This window comes from Syzygium oleosum, unplaced genomic scaffold (assembly GCF_021117445.2).
Source record: "Syzygium oleosum isolate NSW1041296 unplaced genomic scaffold, Sole_v2.1 Sole_v2.13, whole genome shotgun sequence".
Classification (NCBI taxonomy): domain Eukaryota; kingdom Viridiplantae; phylum Streptophyta; class Magnoliopsida; order Myrtales; family Myrtaceae; genus Syzygium; species Syzygium oleosum.
In genome coordinates, this window is record NW_026607497.1 from 4,480,185 (window position 1) to 4,502,268 (window position 22,084).

At 40.1% G+C, this 22,084-nt stretch overlaps 2 protein-coding genes across 4 annotated transcripts; one reads left to right on the forward strand and one right to left on the reverse strand.

Moving 5' to 3' along the window:
* Positions 1-9,237: 9,237 nt before the first annotated feature.
* Positions 9,238-15,189, reverse strand: LOC115675142 (uncharacterized). 3 transcript variants are annotated; one of them, XM_030597752.2, is made up of 4 exons: positions 14,784-15,189; positions 13,305-13,468; positions 12,039-12,839; positions 9,238-11,265 (listed from the first exon to the last, which is right to left on the reverse strand). In XM_030597752.2, the coding sequence occupies exons 1-4, from the start codon at positions 15,073-15,075 to the stop codon at positions 9,685-9,687; spliced, it is 2,838 nt and encodes a 945-aa protein (XP_030453612.2). In that variant the 5' UTR covers positions 15,076-15,189; the 3' UTR covers positions 9,238-9,684. The 3 variants fall into 3 exon arrangements, with proteins under 3 accessions (XP_030453612.2, XP_056173077.1, XP_056173078.1); XM_056317102.1 differs by lacking the exon at positions 14,784-15,189 and adding an exon at positions 13,609-13,657; XM_056317103.1 differs by lacking the exons at positions 13,305-13,468; positions 14,784-15,189 and adding an exon at positions 13,066-13,163.
* Positions 15,190-19,081: 3,892 nt separating this feature from the next.
* Positions 19,082-19,549, forward strand: LOC115674943 (stigma-specific STIG1-like protein 1). Its single transcript, XM_030597466.1, has one exon. The coding sequence runs from the start codon at positions 19,082-19,084 to the stop codon at positions 19,547-19,549; it is 468 nt and encodes a 155-aa protein (XP_030453326.1).
* Positions 19,550-22,084: the final 2,535 nt, after the last annotated feature.

Below are 22,084 nucleotides of genomic sequence, written 5' to 3' on the forward strand. Positions count from 1 at the left end.
CTATCTTAAATTATTGGATCTATACAGGGAAAGAGAGAGGAAATGGGAGGAAATTTGTTCAAGCATGAGATTAGCTCTTGATAATAGTAGTTTAATTAGAGAAGCTGTACAAGAAGACACGTAGGTGTGGAAACTAAACTAGGTGTTTATCTGTACTCAAGCGATATAGGGACCTTGCACCTGGGTTTTGTAGTAAACAATGATGGAAAACGATTGAAAGAGAGAGCTTGACTAAAGTGACAAATACGCCAATTTGCGCTATCTCTCCTTTTTTGGTAATTAGATACATGGAAAAAAACACAAAACAAAACGCATTGATGCAACAAGAACGACAGATAACACAGATAAATAAATTTGCAACACGCGCGAAGGCGCAATACACTTACATGCACGATTTAGGGAAAATTCTATTACTATATATACTGTGTTTGACCATTCGAAAAGAACAAAACCCTAGGTACCATGAAAAAAGAAACCGAAATTAACTTAGTACGAGTAAAGAAGTTCGGAAAAATAAGCAAGGGCTAAAATCACATAGAAAGTACACCTAAAATTAGAAAAGTGGTCCAAATCCCATGATAAGATGGATTTTGAGGCTTGAAAAGACGGGAAAACGGATCTTTCGTTTGAATGTAGCATAGTGCACGAAACGGGCTTTCTAATTGATACTACGAATCTTGAAAATATGACAAAAGTTATGGTTTATTTATCGAACGTCGTGCGATTTCATGGTCCGGGCCCACCTATTTATCTTCTACCTATCTGAATGTTCCCGAATGTCATCAGCAGCCGTGTTTATGTCATATATCCATGTACAAGCCGAGATACAAATAACACTACACCCAAATCATTACGTCCAATCACATATCTATCTTTACTCGGTTTTTAATGGAGAGATAAGAAAGGGGAAAATTACCCAATAGGTCCTACAACAATTATACAGATGCCAACTTAGTTTTAAATTTATCTTTATTCAAAATTTCAATATAATCCTTTCGATTAATTTTTTTATCGGAAAATCACTAATATGATAGCCAGTTATTTTCGGTTGTCCTATATAACACACTGTCACATCAGCAATTTTCAACTAAAATTAGTTGGAATGATTATATCGGAATTTTGCCCAAAGGTTTTTGATTGAATTTGGATAATTGAAAAGTTTATGATTGAATTGGCATCCGTATAACACATTTAGGTCCGATTGGACAATTTCTCCGATAAGAAACCACCTCGAAAACTCTAAACGCCAATATTGTTTCCCCTTTTGATTTTTGATTTCTCCAATTTTCATTTAATATGTTATTGCCTACCAAAGAGAATTGCCCACTTGGCCCCTTAAGAAATGCCCCAACCAAGTTCTCCTCTAGTCTTCCTTTACCTCATCATTTGTCAAAAGGAAAAACTTTAACTTTGTAACCGAATTAGAGACTACTGTTGACTACAGTCTAGTACGTTCCCATTAGTACTAGATCTACAGACAAAGGAGTCATGATCCGGAAGTGTTCCTTTTCTATGACAAAGATGTGTCCGTGTTTCCACTAGCTTGCACCTTTTTTTGGGTTAGTTTGATTTTAGGTTATATAAAGACAAAGGGGCATGTTTTCTTCTGCTTAGACTCATATCAATGTCCGCATTGATGTGATTATGTATGGTATATCTAGTTTGCTCAAATGGAATTAAATCCTCTTACGTTCATAACCTAAAAGGTGCACTAGTGCATATGCAACAAGGTAGCCGTGTCGGCAAGATGTTCCGCACTTTTGCGAGGATCATTGCTTTGTGCATCGCAAAACTTCAAGAATTAGAGATGATAATGAATCTATGCTACCTTATAAAGTCATGTCTTCGACGATGTCGCATCGACCCCTGAAAGGTCTAAAATATTATTTGCCTCTCTATTGCTCACTTAATATCATTGGGGACTAAAATGGTGAGTTATATTGCTCAAGGTGGCTCCTTTCAATAACATAATTGGCCATTTTTTTGCTTACGTAGCACATGCAAGGATTCTACGGATTAATTTTAATGGGGAAAATTATGTAAAAAATCCTAAACTTATTGTAATTGTGTCCTAAACCTTTTATATTTGTGCCAATTCAGTCAATCGGGCTATTTTTTGATTGGCTAGCGTTGATGTCGACGCTAACCGTCCTACGTGGCGCAACTAGTAACATAGATAATTTTTAATAATATTTTAATATTTTTTTCGAATTTTCTATTTGTTTTTCTTTTACTTTTTTTTTCTTTTCTTTCTCTTTCTTTTTTTTTTTTTCTTACTTCCTTTGGTCGGCGAGGGTGAGGCTTGACCTCATCGTCGCTAGGCGATTTTGAGCTCACCTAGCCATGGTGAGGTTGAGCCTTGTCCAACCACTGGCAAGGCCAACCTCGCCTAGCGATGGCGAGGTCGCGCCTCACCCTTCTGTCTAGCCTTTGCAATTATCACTGCAGAGTAGCTCATGCGGTTGAGCGACAAAGAGAGCGGCAACAACAACAGCCATGGGAGTAACAGATCAAGCTGGCCCTCATTGCCCCTCGCCTCTGGCCGGTCGCCGAGGTTTGGTGACCAACTAGAGGAAGAAGAAAAAAAAAGAAAAAAAAAATTCAAAATTTTTTAAATATTATTTAAAAATTGTCAACATCAGTGCCGGCCGGTCAAAAATGACCAAATAGACTGAATTTGCATAAATGCAAAATGTTAGGTCACAGTTGGCAAAAAAAAAAAGGGTTTAAAACTGAATTGGCATAACTGTAATAAGTTTAAGACTTTTTGGGTAATTTCCCAATTTTTAATGACTAATTTATGCTAACTTAATCTTGTTCAATTGAGCTTCTTAATAGAGAGGAAATGTTATCGAATTAATGTTTCCCTCTAATTATATCAAGATATGAAGGATATCACTATCAGTAGTCATTTCTCTATATCGATATCGGATGATTTACATAGGCATGCAATGTGGAATTTTAGGTTAATGGGACGGTCGGGACCAAGATTTGACTAGTTCTCTCGTGTTTTCTTCTTGCCTTTCCTCCTCCTTTTCTTGAATAACTCATTCTAACTTACATATCGACTTGGAAAGTAACTGTACAAACTTTTTTCCACGCCCATCATAATTATCATTTGTCAAACATCACGGAAAAAACCACAGATTTCTCTGGACTTGGAGGGAGGAGGCGCTGTCATTAATTATCATGTTGTCGATGGAACTGTGTACACACTCATACGAGCATCAAGAGATCAAATCAAAGCAATCCGAAGAACTATACCTTGGATTCTAACCTCAGTTTGAAGAATCTTAATCAAGGCTAGTTTTTGGAAATCATGATCCCTTATCGATACGAAAATAAACAGTTTAATATACGTGACAAAATTTCTTGTTGAACAGTAGTAAAAGAAGATGTCTCTTTTCTCGTATTTTATTGAAACGATACTTATTTTCACAAGAAAAGGGGAAACTTTACGTAAGTTGTTTTATCCATCCTTGATTTGCCCTCATCTCGAGAGTGGATAAGACCGCTCTTGCAAGTTCTCTTTTATACCGATAGTGCATGTTATAATTACTCTTACTTTCGTTGTTTCGTCGTTCCGGTCTTTGTTTGGGAATACTGAGTAAGCTGTGAATGAACCCTCAAACAAAATGGCTAGCTACTCCTGATCCGCACGTACTTTTCTTTGCCATAAGATAAGAGTCTTGGGGTTATTAAATGCATGTGGGTTTAGATGTAAGTCAAACAATGAAGAGATTACCAGAGTCTTGATTTGTACTGTAGCAAATGGAGTGAGAGGGTCTGGTCCTTGGAGTCTATCTGTGGCCGCGATTATTTACCACTGACTTTGAATGTAAGAAGGGGTTTCTGGTCAAGCCACGTACATCCAGAACACATGCAGGTCTTGTTACGTCACGGACACAGGGTGGATGTTCGAATTTGACCGGCCCTCCGCGATACGGTCAATACGCAAGGTTGGAATAATTAAGCTGGAACTCAATGATAAAGTTGCAAACAGAAAGAAACAAGGTGCCCATCACCGCGTGAGATTGACTGTGGAAATGTCTCTGATCTGTACAAACAGGTTGGAGACCGAAACTGGAGGAGGATTTGGGACTGACTGTGGCATTCTGTGTTTTTTTAGGGTTTTAATGTAAGAATAACTATGACCCATATGATATTATTAATTGGTTGCAACTTACATGAAGATAGAATGTTTAATACCACGAAAAATTCCAAACCGGTACACCTGTGATAATTTTATTCCGAACTAATTTTTCGACCACCAAAAACCCAAAACTGGTACACCTGTGATAAATTTATCCGAACTATTTTTTTTACCACAAAAAATCTCACACTGGTACACTTGTGACAATTTTACTCCGAACTAATTTTTTGACCACCAAAAACTTCAAAATGGTACACCTGTGATAATTTTATCTCAAACTAATTTTTTGAACACCAAAAACCCTAAACTGGTACATTTGTGAAAAATTTACCCTCCATTAGTATCTGTTAAATTGGATTAATATCACGAAAAACCACAAATTAGTAAACTTGTCTGTTAAAATCCCCAACTGGTACACCCGTCAACCATCACGTGTCATCAAACTTAGCAATTTGACAGTAAAATTTAAAGAAAACTAATAGAGAGTAAATTTATCACGGGTGTACCAGTTTGGGGTTTTTAGTGGTCAAAAAATTAGTTCGGAGTAAAATTGTCATAGGTGTACAAGTTTGGGGTTTTTTATGGTCAAAAAATTAGTTCGGTGTAAAATTATCACAAGCGTACCAATTTGGGATTTTTTATGGTCAAAAAATTAGTTCGAGGTAAAATTGTCACATGTGTACCAGTTTGGGGTTTTTATGGTCAAAAAAATAGTTCGGGGTAAAATTATCATATGTGCACCAGTTTGGGGTTTTTCGTAGTATTAACCCAAGATAGAATATGAAAAGTTGCAACTTTTATGAAAATAGAAGTTGCACTTATTGGTAGCTTATATAAAAAGTCCGTGTTAGGAGTACACAGTAGAAACTCAATATCTTCACGAGAGATCGCTAAGAGGGGGCTAAAGTCCGAGTATATTCACATATCCAATTGGATCCACATTCACTCAAATCTTAAGCCAATGAGTTATGAGCTAACAAGAATCACACCTATTCTCCGATGTAAGATTTTTCTAACATAACTCACTCGTGCATCCTAATAGTCGGGTTATCTCTCCATCCATCTCCATCCATAGACAACGAAAGTTGTATTCTATCATCCATAGGATAAAACACGTTAAAGAAATCGGATTTATTTGTTTCTCCTATTTCCGCAATAATTTTTTTCAAAGTTATTGTTATGGATAATGATTTGTGTCTTCGTCCTTCTAGTCGTAAATAAATCATAAAGATTTAAGATTTTATCATATTGAACTTCCACGTAAAGGATTACGTTATCGCTAACATTTAGCTAGGGTTTTAGTTAGGGTTTAGCTGGACAAATCTTTGCGTAAAGTCATCGATTAGTGTAGAAACCTAAAGCTACGAACGTTTCAAGCGCGTACACAGTCAAAGACCCTCTAATGAAATCTGTTGATAATTACTAAATTTGAACCTATGTACTCTTAATTTTTTCGACGTTGAACGAGTCGTCCCCACTGTTGCGTCGATAAATTGGGATGGTATCCGCCGATAGTGATTTTCTCGACATATATTGGTAATTAAACTGGGTGCTGGAAATGTTTATTATTGAGTCAATAGCTTTAACTTGTAAGCAAATCAATTAATAATTTAGGGACCACGAACATAGCTTCGGTACCAAACACTTACATTAAAGAATTCCTCATCTTGGAGAAATTCCAAAAATGCAAGCATTTTCCTTTTGTCCTGATTTAAAGTAATCATTACGTAAGAAAATATGTATAGTGTTGTGCATGACATATATACATGCAGGAGAAATTATCCAAAAAGTCATAAACCTATTGTACAGCGGCCAATTCAGTTCTAAACTTTTCAATTGCCAAGGCTAGTAATCGGTGGTGGGAAAAAGAATAAAAGGAAAAAATGAAAAAAAATTCAGAAAATTAAGAAAAAAATTTGCAAAAATCGTCAACGTTAGTATTAGCTATGCCACGTAGGATGACCGGCGTTGACTATACTTCTACATCAGCGATTTTCGGCCAAAATTAGCAGGAGTGACTGAATTGACAAACCATCAATATGTTTATGACTGAATTGACAGATCGTCAAAATGTTTATGACTAAATTAGCGCAATTGAAAGGTTTAGGACTAAAATTGACCGTCGTGTAATAGATTTATGACTTTTTGGACAATTTTCCCATACATGCATATAGAAAAAAGTTTCAAAAAAATCATAAATCTATTGCATTTGTATCAATTCGGTCCTAAATTTTGTAATAGGACCATTTTATTCCTTTTTATATTAGTATCAATTCAGTCAATTCGGCCAGTTTAGACCGAAAGTCATTGATGTGGATGTTGGCAGTCTTATTTAGCACGGTCGACATTGATTTGGATATTTTTAATAATTTTTTTTTATTTTTTAAAATTTTAATTGTTTTTCTTTTTATTTACTTTTTAGTAGTGCCCAGTCGCTGGCCACAGGCAATAGACCATGGCTGGCGAGGGCGAGGCCACCTTGGCTTGGGTGAGGGTCGGCCATGCCAAAAATAAAAGGGAAAGGAAAAAAAGACAAGAAAAAAAAGGAAAATTACAAAAAAAAACTATTACAAATGTCCATGTTAGCACAGACGTCATGTCACATAGGACCGTCGACGTCCACGTCAGCAATTTATGGTCTAAATTGGTCGGATGGACTGAATTGGAATCAATGTGAAAATGATTTATGACTAAATTGGTCCAATTGATATGTTGATGACTAAATTGGTATAAATGTAATAGGTTTATGACTTTTTTGGTACTTTTTCCCTTGCATATAGACATAAAAAAGAACAATAGCAATCATCATTTTGCACTTCTTATCTAAAAAGTCCTCGAAAGATTAAAAAAAATAGAAAATACAAGGTCGATCCTCTCGAGAAAACCAAACAACAAACAATTTATCTCTACCATGTGATAGGAGTCGATATATATATTATATACTTTGATATATGATATAAGCGGCAATATCGGAGTCCAGTGGTTCTCCATCGTGTATGAAACCAGTTTCTTGAATCTGTCGACAGCACTTGACAATAGTGGACACAAGATTTGATGGGCTTTTTGTCCTCTTTTCTACGTTTTGTCATTTAATGCGAAGTTTTGCAAACTAATTTCACTTCATTTCTCAGACTCCAAAAGTCCAGATGGTTTCATCAATTTTGTACCGACTTCGAAGAACATAACGTTGAAACTGAGACGCCCCATAACATGCCCCCAACGCAATCTGATAGGCAAAAAAGTCTCAGTTTTGGGTCGATTGCGTGCCACTATTTTCTCTTGCTTTTCTCTTCTTTTTCGGTGGTATTTATTTCTTTCTCTTGCTTTTCGAGTGCCTTTCTAGCTTTGCATAGCTGGCTAAAGGCGGCATGAATGTGCACGTGTCGCTTGGAATACGACTTTTTAAGCATCTCTTGTGCGGTTACGTGAAAGAAAAGGTTGTAATGTGTAGCCTGTAGATGGGGAAAAGGGAAAATTACTGATTTGACCTAATTGGGGGATGAGTCGACATTTTCCTTGATTAAAGTATAAAGACAAAGTAGATGCTGGCTATTTCGAAAGTGTATTTACCAAAGTCATGAGTGCTTGCCAAAGTGGGGCACACGTCATGTCCAGTAAGGGTGATTGGTTCCCGGGTGATTCGGTTCTCGGTCTAGAACCGAGAATCAACTAGTGACTTTCGATTTCAAATGGGAACTAGATCGAACGATTCTGGGACCGGATCGGACCGGCCGGTTTTACCTGGACTCGGGCCATGCATAGTTGGCCTGAGAAGGGTGATGCATGAGAGGTTGTAAAGAAGACCATAGTAGAGGCTTGAAGTGCTTGTGAAGAAGATGATAGCATAGGCTCTAAACGAATCTTGCCTTAGCCAACTCAAATCTAAGCTTGCTAGAGGCGAAGTGCGTTCCAAACGACCTACTCAACATGCTCGACGATTCGAAGGACGTCATGGACCGAGATCTGGTGATTTAAGGTCTCGATTTCATCATCACCTTTTACATTTACATGAGGTAACCTCTCCTTCTCCTAAACTTTGTAAGACACCCCCCCCAAAAAAGTCATAAGTGCTTCTTTCCATGCTTAATGGAAAATCGTATGAAATTGCTCAGTGCACATAATAATCTTTACTAAATTTTGAACTCGATGTGCAAAGTTTCTACTAGGAAATTTAAAATAACGTTTTCCTTTTACTTTAGTAGAAGAAATTGAATAAAGTTCAAGATCTTGTCTTGAACCCCACGCTGTACTAGCCCATTTCAAACACCTCTAAGAACATATTGCCACGTGATCTATACAAAATAAACCCGTTAGACGTTACCAAAGGGAAAGGTGAAATTGGCGAAAAAACAAAGGCATATCAAATTTTATATAACAAGCAACTATACATGCACAGATATGTGTGTGTGTGAATGTGCCAAATGCCACTACAATATATCAACCCGCATGGAAAATGTGGTCGGCCGACTTGCCCTTGCCGAACCCGCACACTTTCGATGTCAAAGCCACTGCATTATAATACCATAAAAAGATTGAAATCATGGGACCCTTCATGGCACATATGTTGGTATCCCTCTCCCTGATCGTCCACATGCAATTTTATATGACCAAATCAACTTTCATCACATTGACTAGAAGGGACGTACAAAGGCAACCTTCTTATCTCCGCTGAGCCACACAAGCCACGAAGCAGAGATGCTGCTGGTGTAATCTGTCGTGGAATCAAGAGAAGTTGAGTGACGGCTCGTGCGACAGCGATCTTCTTTTGGACCATGGTAACTTTGTTTTTTTCTCGATCTTTAGTTACAAGTAAAACAAGGCAGGAGCCAATGCGCGGACGGCCGACTTTCTTCGATGCACAACACCTCTTGTCCTAGTAAATCCCTTGATTACAACGGACGAGAGAACCATCACGGTATTTGTATTGGCCGGATGCTCTGAAAGTCCAGGGAATCTAACGTCGTTTGAAGACACGAGCACAGAGAGTCGCGTAACAATCCACCGTTAAGGTTGTAATATAGACTAATCTCATGGACTCCTCCCCTGGTTCAGAAATTGTTGGACCAATATCTGAGACATGGCCATCAGATAGAAGTAAAAAACAATCTGCTAACTTGATTCATCGGTCTTTTCATAATACAGTTCTAACTATTGGAAAAAATCAATCAAGCTGCAGAATCCAGCCATTCCTATCAGCCTCCGGTTCGTCTGGTTAACAAGTTTCCAAGACCAACGAATCGAAGCAAGCTCGCTGTTGGGCCGGTGCTGTCGCATGGCAATTCTCCAAGCCCGTCACAGGAGGTAGGATGGGATCATTTCATGCACCAATTAACAGATCCCTAATTTGTTTCAATTAGGTCGACAGTGATACAAATTACAAACTGCTCAAAGAGATTACAAACAATTTCAATCAAAGAAAGGAGGCTAAGTAAATCTTACGACTTATGACAGACGATGATCTTCCCTCCCTTGATTGCTAAATTGAACAGCCAGGTGTACGAATGCATTGGAAGAGTCGAGATCCCAAGTATCTACATGGTTGCCATCAACATAGCTCGGATCTTTGCTCTAAGGTCATTGGGAACCTCAGATGCCTCAGAGGGCAGAGATGGCGCCCTTGGTGCTTGAGATATATTTGATAAACCAGCCGAAGCTTCTCTGGCAATTCTGTCACTCTCAAGCACTTTCGACTCACCCGATCCTGCGCTTATCTCCCCTTCCTCCAACTCCTTCCTTCCTGAGTGAGATTTCCTATGCTTGCCAGATTTATTACGGTCTGTCTCATCGTTGTAGTAGTCACGATGTCTACGGCTATTAACGCGGCGCTGCTCCTCGTCGTCCGAAGAGTGATTGTGCTTGTGCCGATGATGGGGGGGCTTATGCTGGTCATCGGATGAGCCACCATGCTTATCATCAAAGCTGTCATGTCTATTCTGACGACGGCTATGCCACCGCTTGTCATCAGAAGAGCCATCATGCTTATCATCAATGCTGTCATGTCTATTCCGACGATGGCTATGCCGCCGCTCGTCATCAGAGGTATCATGTCTATGCCGGCGACGGTGATGCCGCTGCTTGTCATCAAAGCTATCGTGTCTAAGCTGATGGTGTTCGTCATCCGAGCTATCATGTCTATGCCTATGCCGAGACTCTTTGTCCTTGGAAGAAGAATGTCCTTTCCGGTGCCTATGCCTCTCTTTACTAAGGTCTGAACGGTGAGATCGTCTCTTCTTCATTGAGTGCTTGTGATCCCTTTCTTCATCTTTATCTCCCCTCTCTTCTTCTTCTTCTTGCTCTTCCTCATCTTCCTGTTCTTCGTGTCTTTCTGCTCTTGAACGGTACTTTCTCTTTGATCGTCGCTCATTTTGCTCATTCCCTGATGCTTTCCTTTCAGACTTCTGATTTATGTCTGAGTTGCCAAAGTCAACTGGAAAGGAACTGCCCTCTCTTTCATGGCCGGAAGTATTTGGAACCCCAGTCGAACCAGAAAGTCCAGAGTCAGGTGGCTCCACTGACAAGCCTTGTGATAATTGAGTCTTTGATGGTGCGGCTCCAACCTTCAACAAGGCTGCAAACATCTTTGCACGTTTCAACCTTTCAGCCTTGAGCTTCTCTTCTTTAGTCAAGGATGCTTCAGAGGAGTCCGCCTCACTCGCAGCCACAACAGCTGCAGTCCTTGCAATAGCCTCATCAGATGGGAGAGAAATAGTATTTTCAGCTTTCTTATCTGGATTTTGCAGATGGGCAAAACTTGAAGCCTCTCCACTCTCGCTGCCTCGTGCATGACTGTTAGCGTCTAATGATGTTTTTGGGAAAATACCCAGAGTGGGATTCTTAATTCCCCGTCTAGCGGCTTGAAGTATAGCGGCAGCTGCGGCTGCATCAACACTTACCCCCATTTGCTGTTGGTGGTCTCTGGAAGGTTGATCCTGACCATCCTTCTTACTCTTGCCAATTACCATCTTAAACTTCCCTTTGCGATCTGACTCGTACGGTATATCCGATCCAACTGATTGACTATCGCTGTCCTTTGAGAGCGCAGCATTCTTTTCCATCTCATGACCTGCTGCATCAATCTTCTCCGGACTCAATTTCTGTCCTGGTAACTTTGACTGTGATTGAGAGCAAAATTTAGAATATAAGAAAGATAAGAACAGGATAAGTCATTGAAGACCGTTGAACGATTCAAAGAAAACAACATTGCGGTCATGACTTTTTCGTTTACCGCGGGTCAAGGCCACAAAAAACCAATTACAAAATCTAAACTTGCACAGAAATCAACAATCGTATCAGCACATCTCAGAAACAAATCAGGATAATAGAAATTGAGTTTACCAGCAATTCAACACTTAATGAATTAGAAAACTCATTGAGGCCGAAAAGCTTTCAAATATCCACTTTTTTCTAACACTGGCAGCCCAACATATCAGTGTATCTCACCAGCCATATTGCGTTTCAAAATCACTTATGCATTTATCCTTAGCTTATACTTTTTTCTTTGCATTTAAAATTTGACTTGTAATTAAGTCATGCAGAATTTTGGTAAATGTTTTTAAAATTTCTTCGTATTTTAATTTTTTTGGTGGTTTTGGCCGGAAAGCCATAGTGATATTTTTTACTTTTTTAAAGTTGAATCAAACATCAGCTTCCTTCAATAGGATACAATCTACACTAACATATGCAGAAACAACTACTGGATACAAAGGCTCATTCGCTGGATATATCAAAAAATAACCATAAAAAGACGGTATAAGTTCAATCCTCATAAATTTCTCAGCAAACATGTGGGGTCTTCAAAATCATCAGTTGAAGTACTTCATAGCTCATACAAAAACCGCAGTGAAAACATTGAAATACTATCGACAAAATTTAAACACTAACATACCTGTTGAGCTTTTCTAAGCACTTTCAAATAGTAAGGATAATACTGATTAGACGGCAGAAGAAAGGGAAACCTCCCATGATTTTTATCTTGCTCAAAGAGAACAGATTCAAATGCCTCTCCATTTTTCACAATGAACTCCACTATTTTATGAACCAATCGCTTGACATCAGATGGAGGCTCCAAAAGAGGTTGCTCAACCTTCTTTGAATTTGGTAAAGAAGAGGACTTCACAGCAGCAGTACTGGACAAGGTTTCGCCACCTTTTTTTGTTGCAAATTCAGCTCCAGCTTTAACTGTAGAAGTTGAGCAGTTCTTTTTAACTGTGGAAGCCTTTTCTTTCGTAGATAAATGTGGTGGATGTTTGGAAATTGATCTTTCCTTCCCAGCTACATCAATGGATGGCTCTTTACAGTCCAATCCATCAGAACTGGGCTCAGCAACAACATTAATTTCCTTAGGCTTGTCTTCTTCAAGTTCAGGCCTTAGCTCAGTTATTTCGTCTTCATCGTCTCCAGATCCATATGTAGCACCAAGCAAAGACAGTGCACCACCAGTATCTTCCTGCCCACCATCCACTGTATTCTCACCTTCTAAAGATTTTTCTTCTGTATCGGACTTAAGAAGTTCTTGGTGATCAACAAGAAACTGGAAGTATGCATGAAGATGATGATCCGGTAACAAGAACCCAAACGTTGGGTTGTCACCCTGTTTCACCCTCAAAATAATCTCCGATTGCCCACCATGTTTACCAACAAACATAGCAGTTCTTGCAATGATCTGATGTACCTTCTCAGTCGGAGGCTGGACAAAACAACAAAAAGATTCCTCAAAAACAGAAGTAAATGAAGTGCCAAGTAAAAAAAAAAAAATAATGAACAATACCAAGTTATACCACTGAATTTTACATAACGTGGGGAACTACAAAGATCAAGAAATAAAACTCTACGGAGATGCGCTTCATGAGATAAGCTCCAAAGTGGGTAAGATTCCAGATAATGCAGGAAAAATACTATCATTCTAAGCCCACCTGCGAGGCCCCTTGCTCATGACATCATAAGAAAACAAGGTGCCCAAGAATGGCAACCTTGGCTCAGATGAACTCCAGCTGTGCTCCAAGCATCTGAAACTTAGACATCGTAAGCCTTAGAACGACACATGCACTTCATTCAACTATCATTTGACCACAGTGAGTGATAGCAACACGGTCAATCGACATCAAGATCACATGATATATGAGGCATGTAAAAGGATAAAAAATTCACATACCAGGTTTTGAAGCAAAGATTCCGGAACTGGGAATGGAGGACGGTATCCGGAATCAGCATCTGTTGTCTTCTGATCCATGGCATCATCAGGTTTTCCATATGAGAATGCCACAGCACGATATCCACCATCATTTGCTGTTTCTGTCCCAGTTTCTGCATCTGGCTCTGCATGTAGAGGAAAGAAGATTTTAAAAGGGAACTTTGCTAAATATTCACATAGAAAAATTGCTGAAGAGCTAAAATTAAAAGGACAGAAATTGCAGTTTGAGTAATGAAACTCAAGGGCAAGAAGAACATATTCTTACTTGACTTTCTGAAAGAAGGAACTGTCGCTTACTACATTCGATCCTGCAAACTTGAAATGAATGCAGAAAATATAACAATTTGAACAAGGAGAAACAGAAAACATCAAAGGTCATTCATTTATTTGGTGATGAAGAATTTACTCTAAGAATGTCTATGCTTAACCAGTCACTACTAGGGTTGTCTCCTTTGTTTTTATTTATAGGCAAGGGCAAAAGGGAGAAGTAGGAATCTAGCCCAAGAAGTCTCGGTATTGATAAGGATGTTACCACATTTAGAACTTAGATGGACAAGTTCTTTTACTGCAATTAGCCAGCCCAACATTGACTTGAAAAGGGAGGCTTGACTTGCACCCTCAAGGAATAACAAAGAGATTGAAAGGAATCCCCAATCATAAACAGATAGTCAAGAGAAGGAAATGAGCCGTGGACAGGGCAATCCATCAGAGACCAGATGTTTGAGCTAGAGACTGTAAAATAAGGACCAAGAGCAAATGCATCTTACTTATATAGATCCAGGAACAAGTTCATGAAGCTCAGTTCATACAGGAAAAACACCAGTATTTCTCTAAGCGCTCTTTGAATTTCTTTATTGCCGAATACATAGCCAGCGTAACCACGCTCTCGGGTTCAATCTATTCTCTGGCCCAATACTAAAAATCTAAGACAGCCAAAGCTAGTTCCCGCTAACCTGAAAAACCAATTCTTTTCAAATTCTCAAATCATGACTGCAAGCACTCGGATTGAGTCACATGCCAACAGCTTCAGGCTCCATGTAGATGCAAATTCTTAGCAAAAACACTAGAAAAAAGGTGCGAGCACCAACTGTAGCTAGCTTAATGCTACTACTTCATGGTGACACGAAGGTGTTGAGTGCAGAAGCCATGGCACTTAGAAAAGCTCTTGATTTGTCGACCAAGAGAGAGACATTTATCAGAGAAAGAGCAATTAAACACAGCTAACTCAAATCCTCATCTAGATTGATACACAATAAGCCAACAACACCTCCTCCGCCGTTAACTAACAAATCAATCACCATCAGAGAAATGATCCTTCGCCATCTCCAAAGTAAATAATGCTCCCTTTTCCGGATCATCCAACAATGATTCATAACAATTGCAACTTCAAACTGGAAAAGGAAACCGAGAGTGGAAGAAGATTCTTTTCTCGCCCAATACCTTGATCATCGGTCGTCGTCGTCGGCGGCGGCAAATCCAGGTACCTCTCGCGATCGAGCTCCGGCTCCACCGAGGAGTCCGCCTCGGCCGCCGCCGCCGCCGCCGCCGCCGGAGGAGGCAGGGGGCGGCGGGCCCTGCGGGGCGGCGGGGGAGCGGAGAGGAGGTGGCGCACGTCGTAGCGGTCGATGGAGAGGGAGTGCCAGGCGACCAGGGCGTCCGGCGAGTTCACGAACGCCGCCATGGGGTCGTCGTCGAAGAGGAGCGCGTGGCGCCCGACGACCTCCAGATCCATGATCGGCGCCTTCTCCGCCGTCGGATTCACAGAGAGAGAGAGAGAGAAGAGAGAGAGAGAGAGAGAGATATCACGTCGAAGGAAAGAGAGGACCGATTCGTGCGTCGAGTTGCATCTGCGAACGCAATGTGGTTGGATCTGCCCGATTAGGGTTTATATCCGACCCGGAAGAAAACAGAATCGGGTTTTGCATTTTGGATTAACGGGTTCGGGTTTGGATTTTGGGTCGGTTTGTTTGTTGGATAGTACATCTATTGATATGGGCCCAATGGATGACGCCTTCAAATTTTTTTTTTTCGGGGTCATTAGATCTTTTATGTTTTCTCTGTGTCCGAGACTCGTCGAGCACATGATCAATCCGCCGGGTTAGGGCAATCCTTTAGTTCCGCCGCAATCAAGTAATACTCGAGATAGGAGAGGACTTTAGAGGCGCGGCCTCACACGAACAATCTTAACTCGATTTTAGAATTATGGCGCAAATTGCTGAAGAGTGGAATGCTTTCGATTGCTCTTGCTTTGATCTCGATTTTAATTAACTTGATGATCTTTTAGACTTCTTCTAACACTTTTGATTGCTCTTACTTTGAGGAAATTTGAAGTCTCTTTGAAGCTTCTAATCGCGATTTTAATGCCTATTCTGTTACGCTCGAATCAACGAAAATTTTGTTTCGCTCTGTAATTAGACCAAACGTGGGGCAAAAATAAAAATGAGGGCAAATCGCATTTCCTATTTAAATTCGTTTAAATGGCCCACCCTTTGATTTAAGGGGGCAATTGGCGTTTATATACACATTACTCCAAGAACCCCTTTGCATTATATATTTTCAGCAAGTCCACCTCATAAGAAACAAAAACTAGAATCAGAGATTACCGAGATGGTTAAGAAAGTATTGGAAACATGAAAACTTAGAAAATGAGAAAAACAATGGATAAATTGATTGGTTTACATCGATGTTACAACCATGGTCTACATATAAGCCAAAGTTAAGTTAGAGAAAACTCGGTCTAATAGTTCATATCACGAATCTAGACAAATTTCATCACGTAATATGCTAAATATCTGAATGATTTTATAGAGTATGTGATATATTATCTTCATAATATTTAAAAGATATCTTTAACACGGCCCCCTCAAATTCAAGTTGTTTGTCTAGATTAACTTGAATTTGGAGAATCACCCAAATTTGCAAACTTTACCACTTACTCAAAGGCCGCCTCATACATCCCTTAGGGTTTCCCCTCTTCTAAGCCGTCGCCCAGGCCTCTTCTTCCGAAGCTTCATTCTTGAGGGAGAGAGCCTTATCTCTCTATCTCTCTGTCTCTTAATCTTCAAGCCTTCTTTGTTGATTTCGCAGATGTCGCGATCGACATCCTCCACGGAAGTGGAGAGGTTTGTCCTGTGAGATTTGAAGATCAAAGCGCTAGCGCCATGAAAGAATTTGTTCTCTTCGGATCTGCTCGCTTACTCCGGCTCTGGGTGCTTGCTAGTCAAGTGCTCTGCATGTCTCCAAGGCTCCTTTGCTACTGCCTTCAGCAGTCAGCTTATCTAACAGTGATTTTGTGATCAATTGGTATTTCTTTTGTAGCTCCTCTCCCGATCTAGATTTGAGTGATCCCGATCTAGATATAGATTTGGGATTTACAAAGCATTTTTTTTTTGTTATCTCTATACGGCGATGGTGCTGGGGATGCATTTGGCAAAGCCGTAATTACTGGAGAGGGAAATGTCGGTGTGTGCTCATCACTGATGATGATGCGAGATTTGATAATCGGCCGCCGATTATGCTTTAATGCTATGACCCATCCGTCTTTATAGAATAAGCAAGTCTCTACATGCTGCACCAAGTTGATTCACTTTCAGATTTACTTATTTTGTGGAATTTGCATTTTTATCTTGAAGTTATGTACATCTCTTTCACGTGAAATGAAAATTTTCCATCCGACTAAAGAGAAAGAAAACGGGGTACGGATGGATTCTATGGCATTTCCAACTAAAAAAAACTTATATTTCAAATTACTATAATGAGAAGACCACTACACACTATGTAAATAAGCTCTGCGAGAGAAACATGTCAATAATATTTTGCAAACGAGCGTTCCTCGATCGTCATCTACCAAAGCTGTGCACACAAATCATTTGGAAAATAGGGAGTGGGACTCTAGATGAATCTGCGTTACGTCCCTGTCTAAATGGAGATCTATCTAGCTAGGGAAGACATAGCAGTCTTCACGAGCTCTCCCGAAATTCCTAATGAGTTAATTAAAGCATAAGATCAGAGTTACATTGCTTAAATCCCTGCATCCTACCATCGCACAACACGTCGACTCCATTAGGGTTTCTCGTACGCTGTTTTCTCCTTCCCTTCTCTTTTCGCTGGCACCTCACATAAATAATCACAAGGACAATATATATTCACCCGAAAGATAACAAAATAAAAAAATAAATAAATAAAGCAGTTTAACTTTGGTTTGTAACGTGCAAAGTGACATCATATCGTGAATCAATCTGTCGATGCCACACGTTCGTCGCTCCTAAATACGATGCATGTTTCGTGTTGCAGACAAACTGCGTGTAATCATATGGTAATAACCCATGAGTGACATTGCAGACAAACTGCGTGTAATCATATGGTAATAATCCTTGAGTGACAATTAATTTAGGAGAGATTTAATGGTGTGGAGATTCAGAGAAACTGGCTGTACGCAGGAGACCCCCAACTCCGTCGTATTAGTCTGACTTTGGGCTCGTTTCCTGGTTTACGAATCAAGTCGCTTAGCCAGAGGTTTTGCTTAGTTAAACAAGCCTTGATTATTTTTTTCCTCTATTCTTAAACGCTCGCCGCCTTTACTTGGCCTCGCAGCATGCCCCTCAGATCTTCGCAGCGTCGCCCGTTCGACAAGCTAAATTTATTAGCCTTTGGGTAATCCTGCTTTGAGAGGAAGATATCGACCTTCACATGCCCGTATTGCCCTTTTGACTATGGTATCGTGTGGTCAAACTAGTTGTGTTTCTTTCTTTAGAAGGGGTGTAAACTTTCACCGACCCTCGTTAGAACTTTTGGATGTTAATCACCAGCGGATCACACGAGTTGTGATTCGAAAGCGAGCCAAGCCAGGGAAGATCAATGCCTGAGGGAAAGATATCAGTTTGATCACATCCTCATATACAATTTGATCATAAGGGTCAGCCCAAAACCAATAGCAATCGCACACACATTAAAGATGACTTCGTGTCCTAACTACATCATCTTTTTTCTTGTTTCTGGTAAGTAACCGCTATTTGATCAATACCAAGAAAGGGAGGTTGGCTGTATTATCTTAATTAGTAATCGATACATCCGTCGTTCCAACTCTGTGAATATCGATTTTTTGCTAACTCAAGTTTTGATTTTCAATCTATTTCCTGATGAGGTACGAATTAAAGCAAAATCTTGCCTTTCAGAAGCATATGATGCGTCTTTGGTGCATTGAAGTAAACATTAACAACTTAAAGGGCAAACTCAAGTTTAAGAAGTTGAGTGTACCATTCTGTCAAAATAAAGAATCTTATTTAGGTCTTAGTGTTCACTCAATAAACTCACATATGGCTCATAGCTTCCATGAAAGGTGACTTGCCCTTAAATCAATGCGAAGTCCTTGCAATTTGGCACTAGCCCCCCCCCACCCTTAGGAGTAGTTTCGTCCTTTTGCAAGAAAGAAAGCTAGACACCTCAAAGAAAGAATTGAAATTACTCCAATAAAATAAGTTGGCGTTCGCACATAAAAGAAATAAAATGACCTTGAAGACACTCCTCGTTGGGATATCCAAGAGAAAAAACCCCTTTTTACCACCATTCCCGCGTCAACTCCTCCCTCGAAGTGCCCCTGTAAACCCCTCACCTCTTATATTCAAATCCCCCTCAGGAAAACCTTCACAACCTAGAATAGCAAGAGAAAAAAGAAAGAAAAAGAACGCGCCTCTCTTCTCTTCCTCTCTCCCTCTCCCTTTCCCTGACTTCTCAGAGCCATGGCATCAACTGCGAAGGTGATCTTGGCGATCGCCCTGACTATGGCTTTGAGCGTTGCCATCACCATGCGAACCCTCGTCGAAGAAACGGAGGAGAATCCGCCGTTCAAGAGCATGGACCCCACGACAACGCCCGATGCGTCGGCCGAGATCGCCCTGCCTTCTAAGAGATTGAGCCGCTTCCTCGCAGATGACAAAAACCCTAGAGCCGCGGACCACTGCAATAAGGACGGCGAGATTTGCCATGCTCTGGGCGAAAACTACACTTGCTGCAACAACAAATGCGTCGACCTGTCCAACGAAAAGAACAACTGCGGCAAATGCAAGAACAGGTGCAAATACACGTACTCGTGTTGCAGCGGACAGTGCGTGGACTTGACTTACGACAAGAGGAACTGCGGAAGCTGTGGCAACCGGTGCCCTAGAGGTGTCTATTGTTTCTATGCGATGTGCAATTACAATGGTTAGGGTGGTCCATTTTGGGTCCGTTGTGTGAGGGTTGGCTCGTCATACTATTCTTAATGCAATAAAAGAACCACATTGGTTTGTGGTTAAGGTTTATACGTATAAAAAAAAAACACAAACATGCTATTTTACTTCTTTGCAAACGTTCTCTTTAATTGTAATGCTATACTGATTGCTGAACTTTAAATGTGTATGTCTATGAATCGTTTGTTGCTTGTGGTTATCCATTATTAAACTTTAAGTCCTTTCTTTGGAAGTAGAGGGACTCCTATCACTTTTTGCAAGGGTGATCATATCTATGTGTTTGCTGAGGTACCTTGTTCTCTTTGAATCTCTAGTTCATGTTAGAGTCGTTTTATACTGTCCGACCAAACGTATCGTTAAAAGGTCAAAGCTAATTGTTTTCCAATGTTAATTGCATTTAGCCTATAATTAAAAGGTCTAATCATTCACCCACAACAAACAATGATCATCCTTGTAACTGCTTCTCTCCATTCTACACATGCAATATGTGATCATGTTTTCAGCTAAAGTTTGCTTTTGGTGCTAATGGGGTTCAGTATCGATCCATTGCTCTCCTACCAGAGAGATCCCGCTAGATAATCCCCACGCCAGCCAACTTTTAAGTCTATTCCATCTGTCAAAATGTTTTAGACGTATAGTGGCAGCCTTCTTTTCATAGGCTTATTAAAAATTGTTTTACAAAATCGATGTATCAAGTGATGTGCGAAAGTCTCCTTTAGGATTTTGATATTCAACTTTTACTTAAATGCTCACTCGCCGCGTGCTCTACACTTGACATATATACTAATTTACCTAGAATAACTCCTCCATCGTACAGGTCAATTAGAATGTTTTTGGACAAGCACTTGTAATCTTCATAAACAAAACTATTCGAGCACATTAAAACAACCATCTTGTCAATTCTAATCATGCTGTATAACTTATATGAAATCATATAATAAGTTATATGTCCGGCTTAAAGTAGATACCCGCGGTTTACATGATCCAGTTTACAAACCTACCGACAGACTAATAGAAGAAGACTTATAAAGTTAAATTTAATGACCGGTAAGATTGGAGACATAAGAAACTCAACGCAGCATGTGAAGGAGAGAGAGGCGCATGAAAATTTCATGCCACATCTCTTCTCAATCAAGAATGGATTCATCATAAAACAACTCAGTCAAGGTGTGCCCTTGGATTCTCAGGTGTGGAATGTTTGAACAAGAAGCAAATCCCCATTTGCGAATGAAGCGTTGAATGTTAGTTTAATCAAGTTGCCAAGAATTGGAGACTAGAGAGCTGGCTATTGATAGGATGCTTCCTTTCTAAAAAGCGTTACTTCATCTACACACACCCCCTCATGTTATCAAGCGACTTAAGACAAGTCGTGCAAGTTCATAACACAGAGAGTCAGCTCAAGGGCGGTTCTCAAAAACTAAAAACCCCCCACGAAGGTCGCATAGAATCACATGATCTATTACGTAATTATGGGAACAAGCTCTACATTGAGGAGAGAGATTAAAAATTTAACTTTAGTAATGATTATTATCATTCATCACCTGCGGAATAGGAACTATATGTCGTGGAAAAATTTTTCAAGCTGCGCGCCCTCTTTAAATACATCTTCTGCTTTCTTTTTTTCCGCTGAAAAACAAAATAAAATGAAAATTAGAGCAAGGATTTTTTAAATAAAACCAGATTAGCATGAAAGAAACTTTCTGAGCTTATGGGTTTTGTTAATAATGGGCCGCCCATGTTGGGCTAACCTAGCCCGTTAATCTTGAAAGGGTCCATGAGAGAGAAATAACCGCCGAGACAGTTATTTGTGGGAAATTGCAAAATGAACAAAAGAGTGAGGCAGAAAAGTTACGTACGTTTTGTCAGTCAATTTTTGGCATTCACACTCACAACAAGAAACTCTCTCACTTGAAAGCAAAAATGCCCTTACTCGACGACCGAGAATCGCACTCTCTCGACGTTGCAATTGGAGCATTTAATCCGTGGAAAACAAGGTATGTTCTTCTTGGTGATGTACTTTAGACGATCGGTGATTCAAGTTCTCTTGGGCACGTTTCCGCAAATGTTTTGATATTACTCAATAGTTCGAGTTTTAATCTTTTAAGAATTTATTTCCGTCTTTCCACATTTCTAGGAATCCATTTCTGACATTGGTATTAGAGCATGTGTTCTTGTTTCATGATCATTTAACATGTTTATAAAACAGATTGCTGGCCGGAATTCGTGAAACGGCGTCGATGAACGCTCGGGTACGAAAAACCGACACCCGATCGTATTTTTCGGGATCGTTTCTCGAAGTTCCGCGCGATAAATTTTTTTTTTTAAAAGTGTAGGGTCATAGTTCTCGTTGAGATGAAAAAAAAAAGACGGGTGGCATACCGCCGGGGGAGTTCGGATGTGCCTCCACGTGTGGCCGCAAGCGGCGGCTCGCCAACACGTGCGTAACGGTTACCGCATGTGCGTGTGTAGCACGTGCTATAGGTGTGCATGTGGACGTGGCTGATGTCAGCCACG

Coding starts and splice junctions, on each gene's coding strand:
- LOC115675142 (XM_030597752.2), bottom strand. CDS start 15,075: ATGGATCTGGAGGTCGTCGGGCGCCACGCGCTCCTCTTCGACGACGAC. Junction 12,840..13,304: donor AATCTTTGCTTCAAAACCTG/GTATGTGAATTT, acceptor TGTTTTGTCCAG/CCTCCGACTGAGAAGGTACA. Junction 11,266..12,038: donor TGCTTAGAAAAGCTCAACAG/GTATGTTAGTGT, acceptor TCTCAATCACAG/TCAAAGTTACCAGGACAGAA.
- LOC115674943 (XM_030597466.1), top strand. CDS start 19,082: ATGGCATCAACTGCGAAGGTGATCTTGGCGATCGCCCTGACTATGGCT.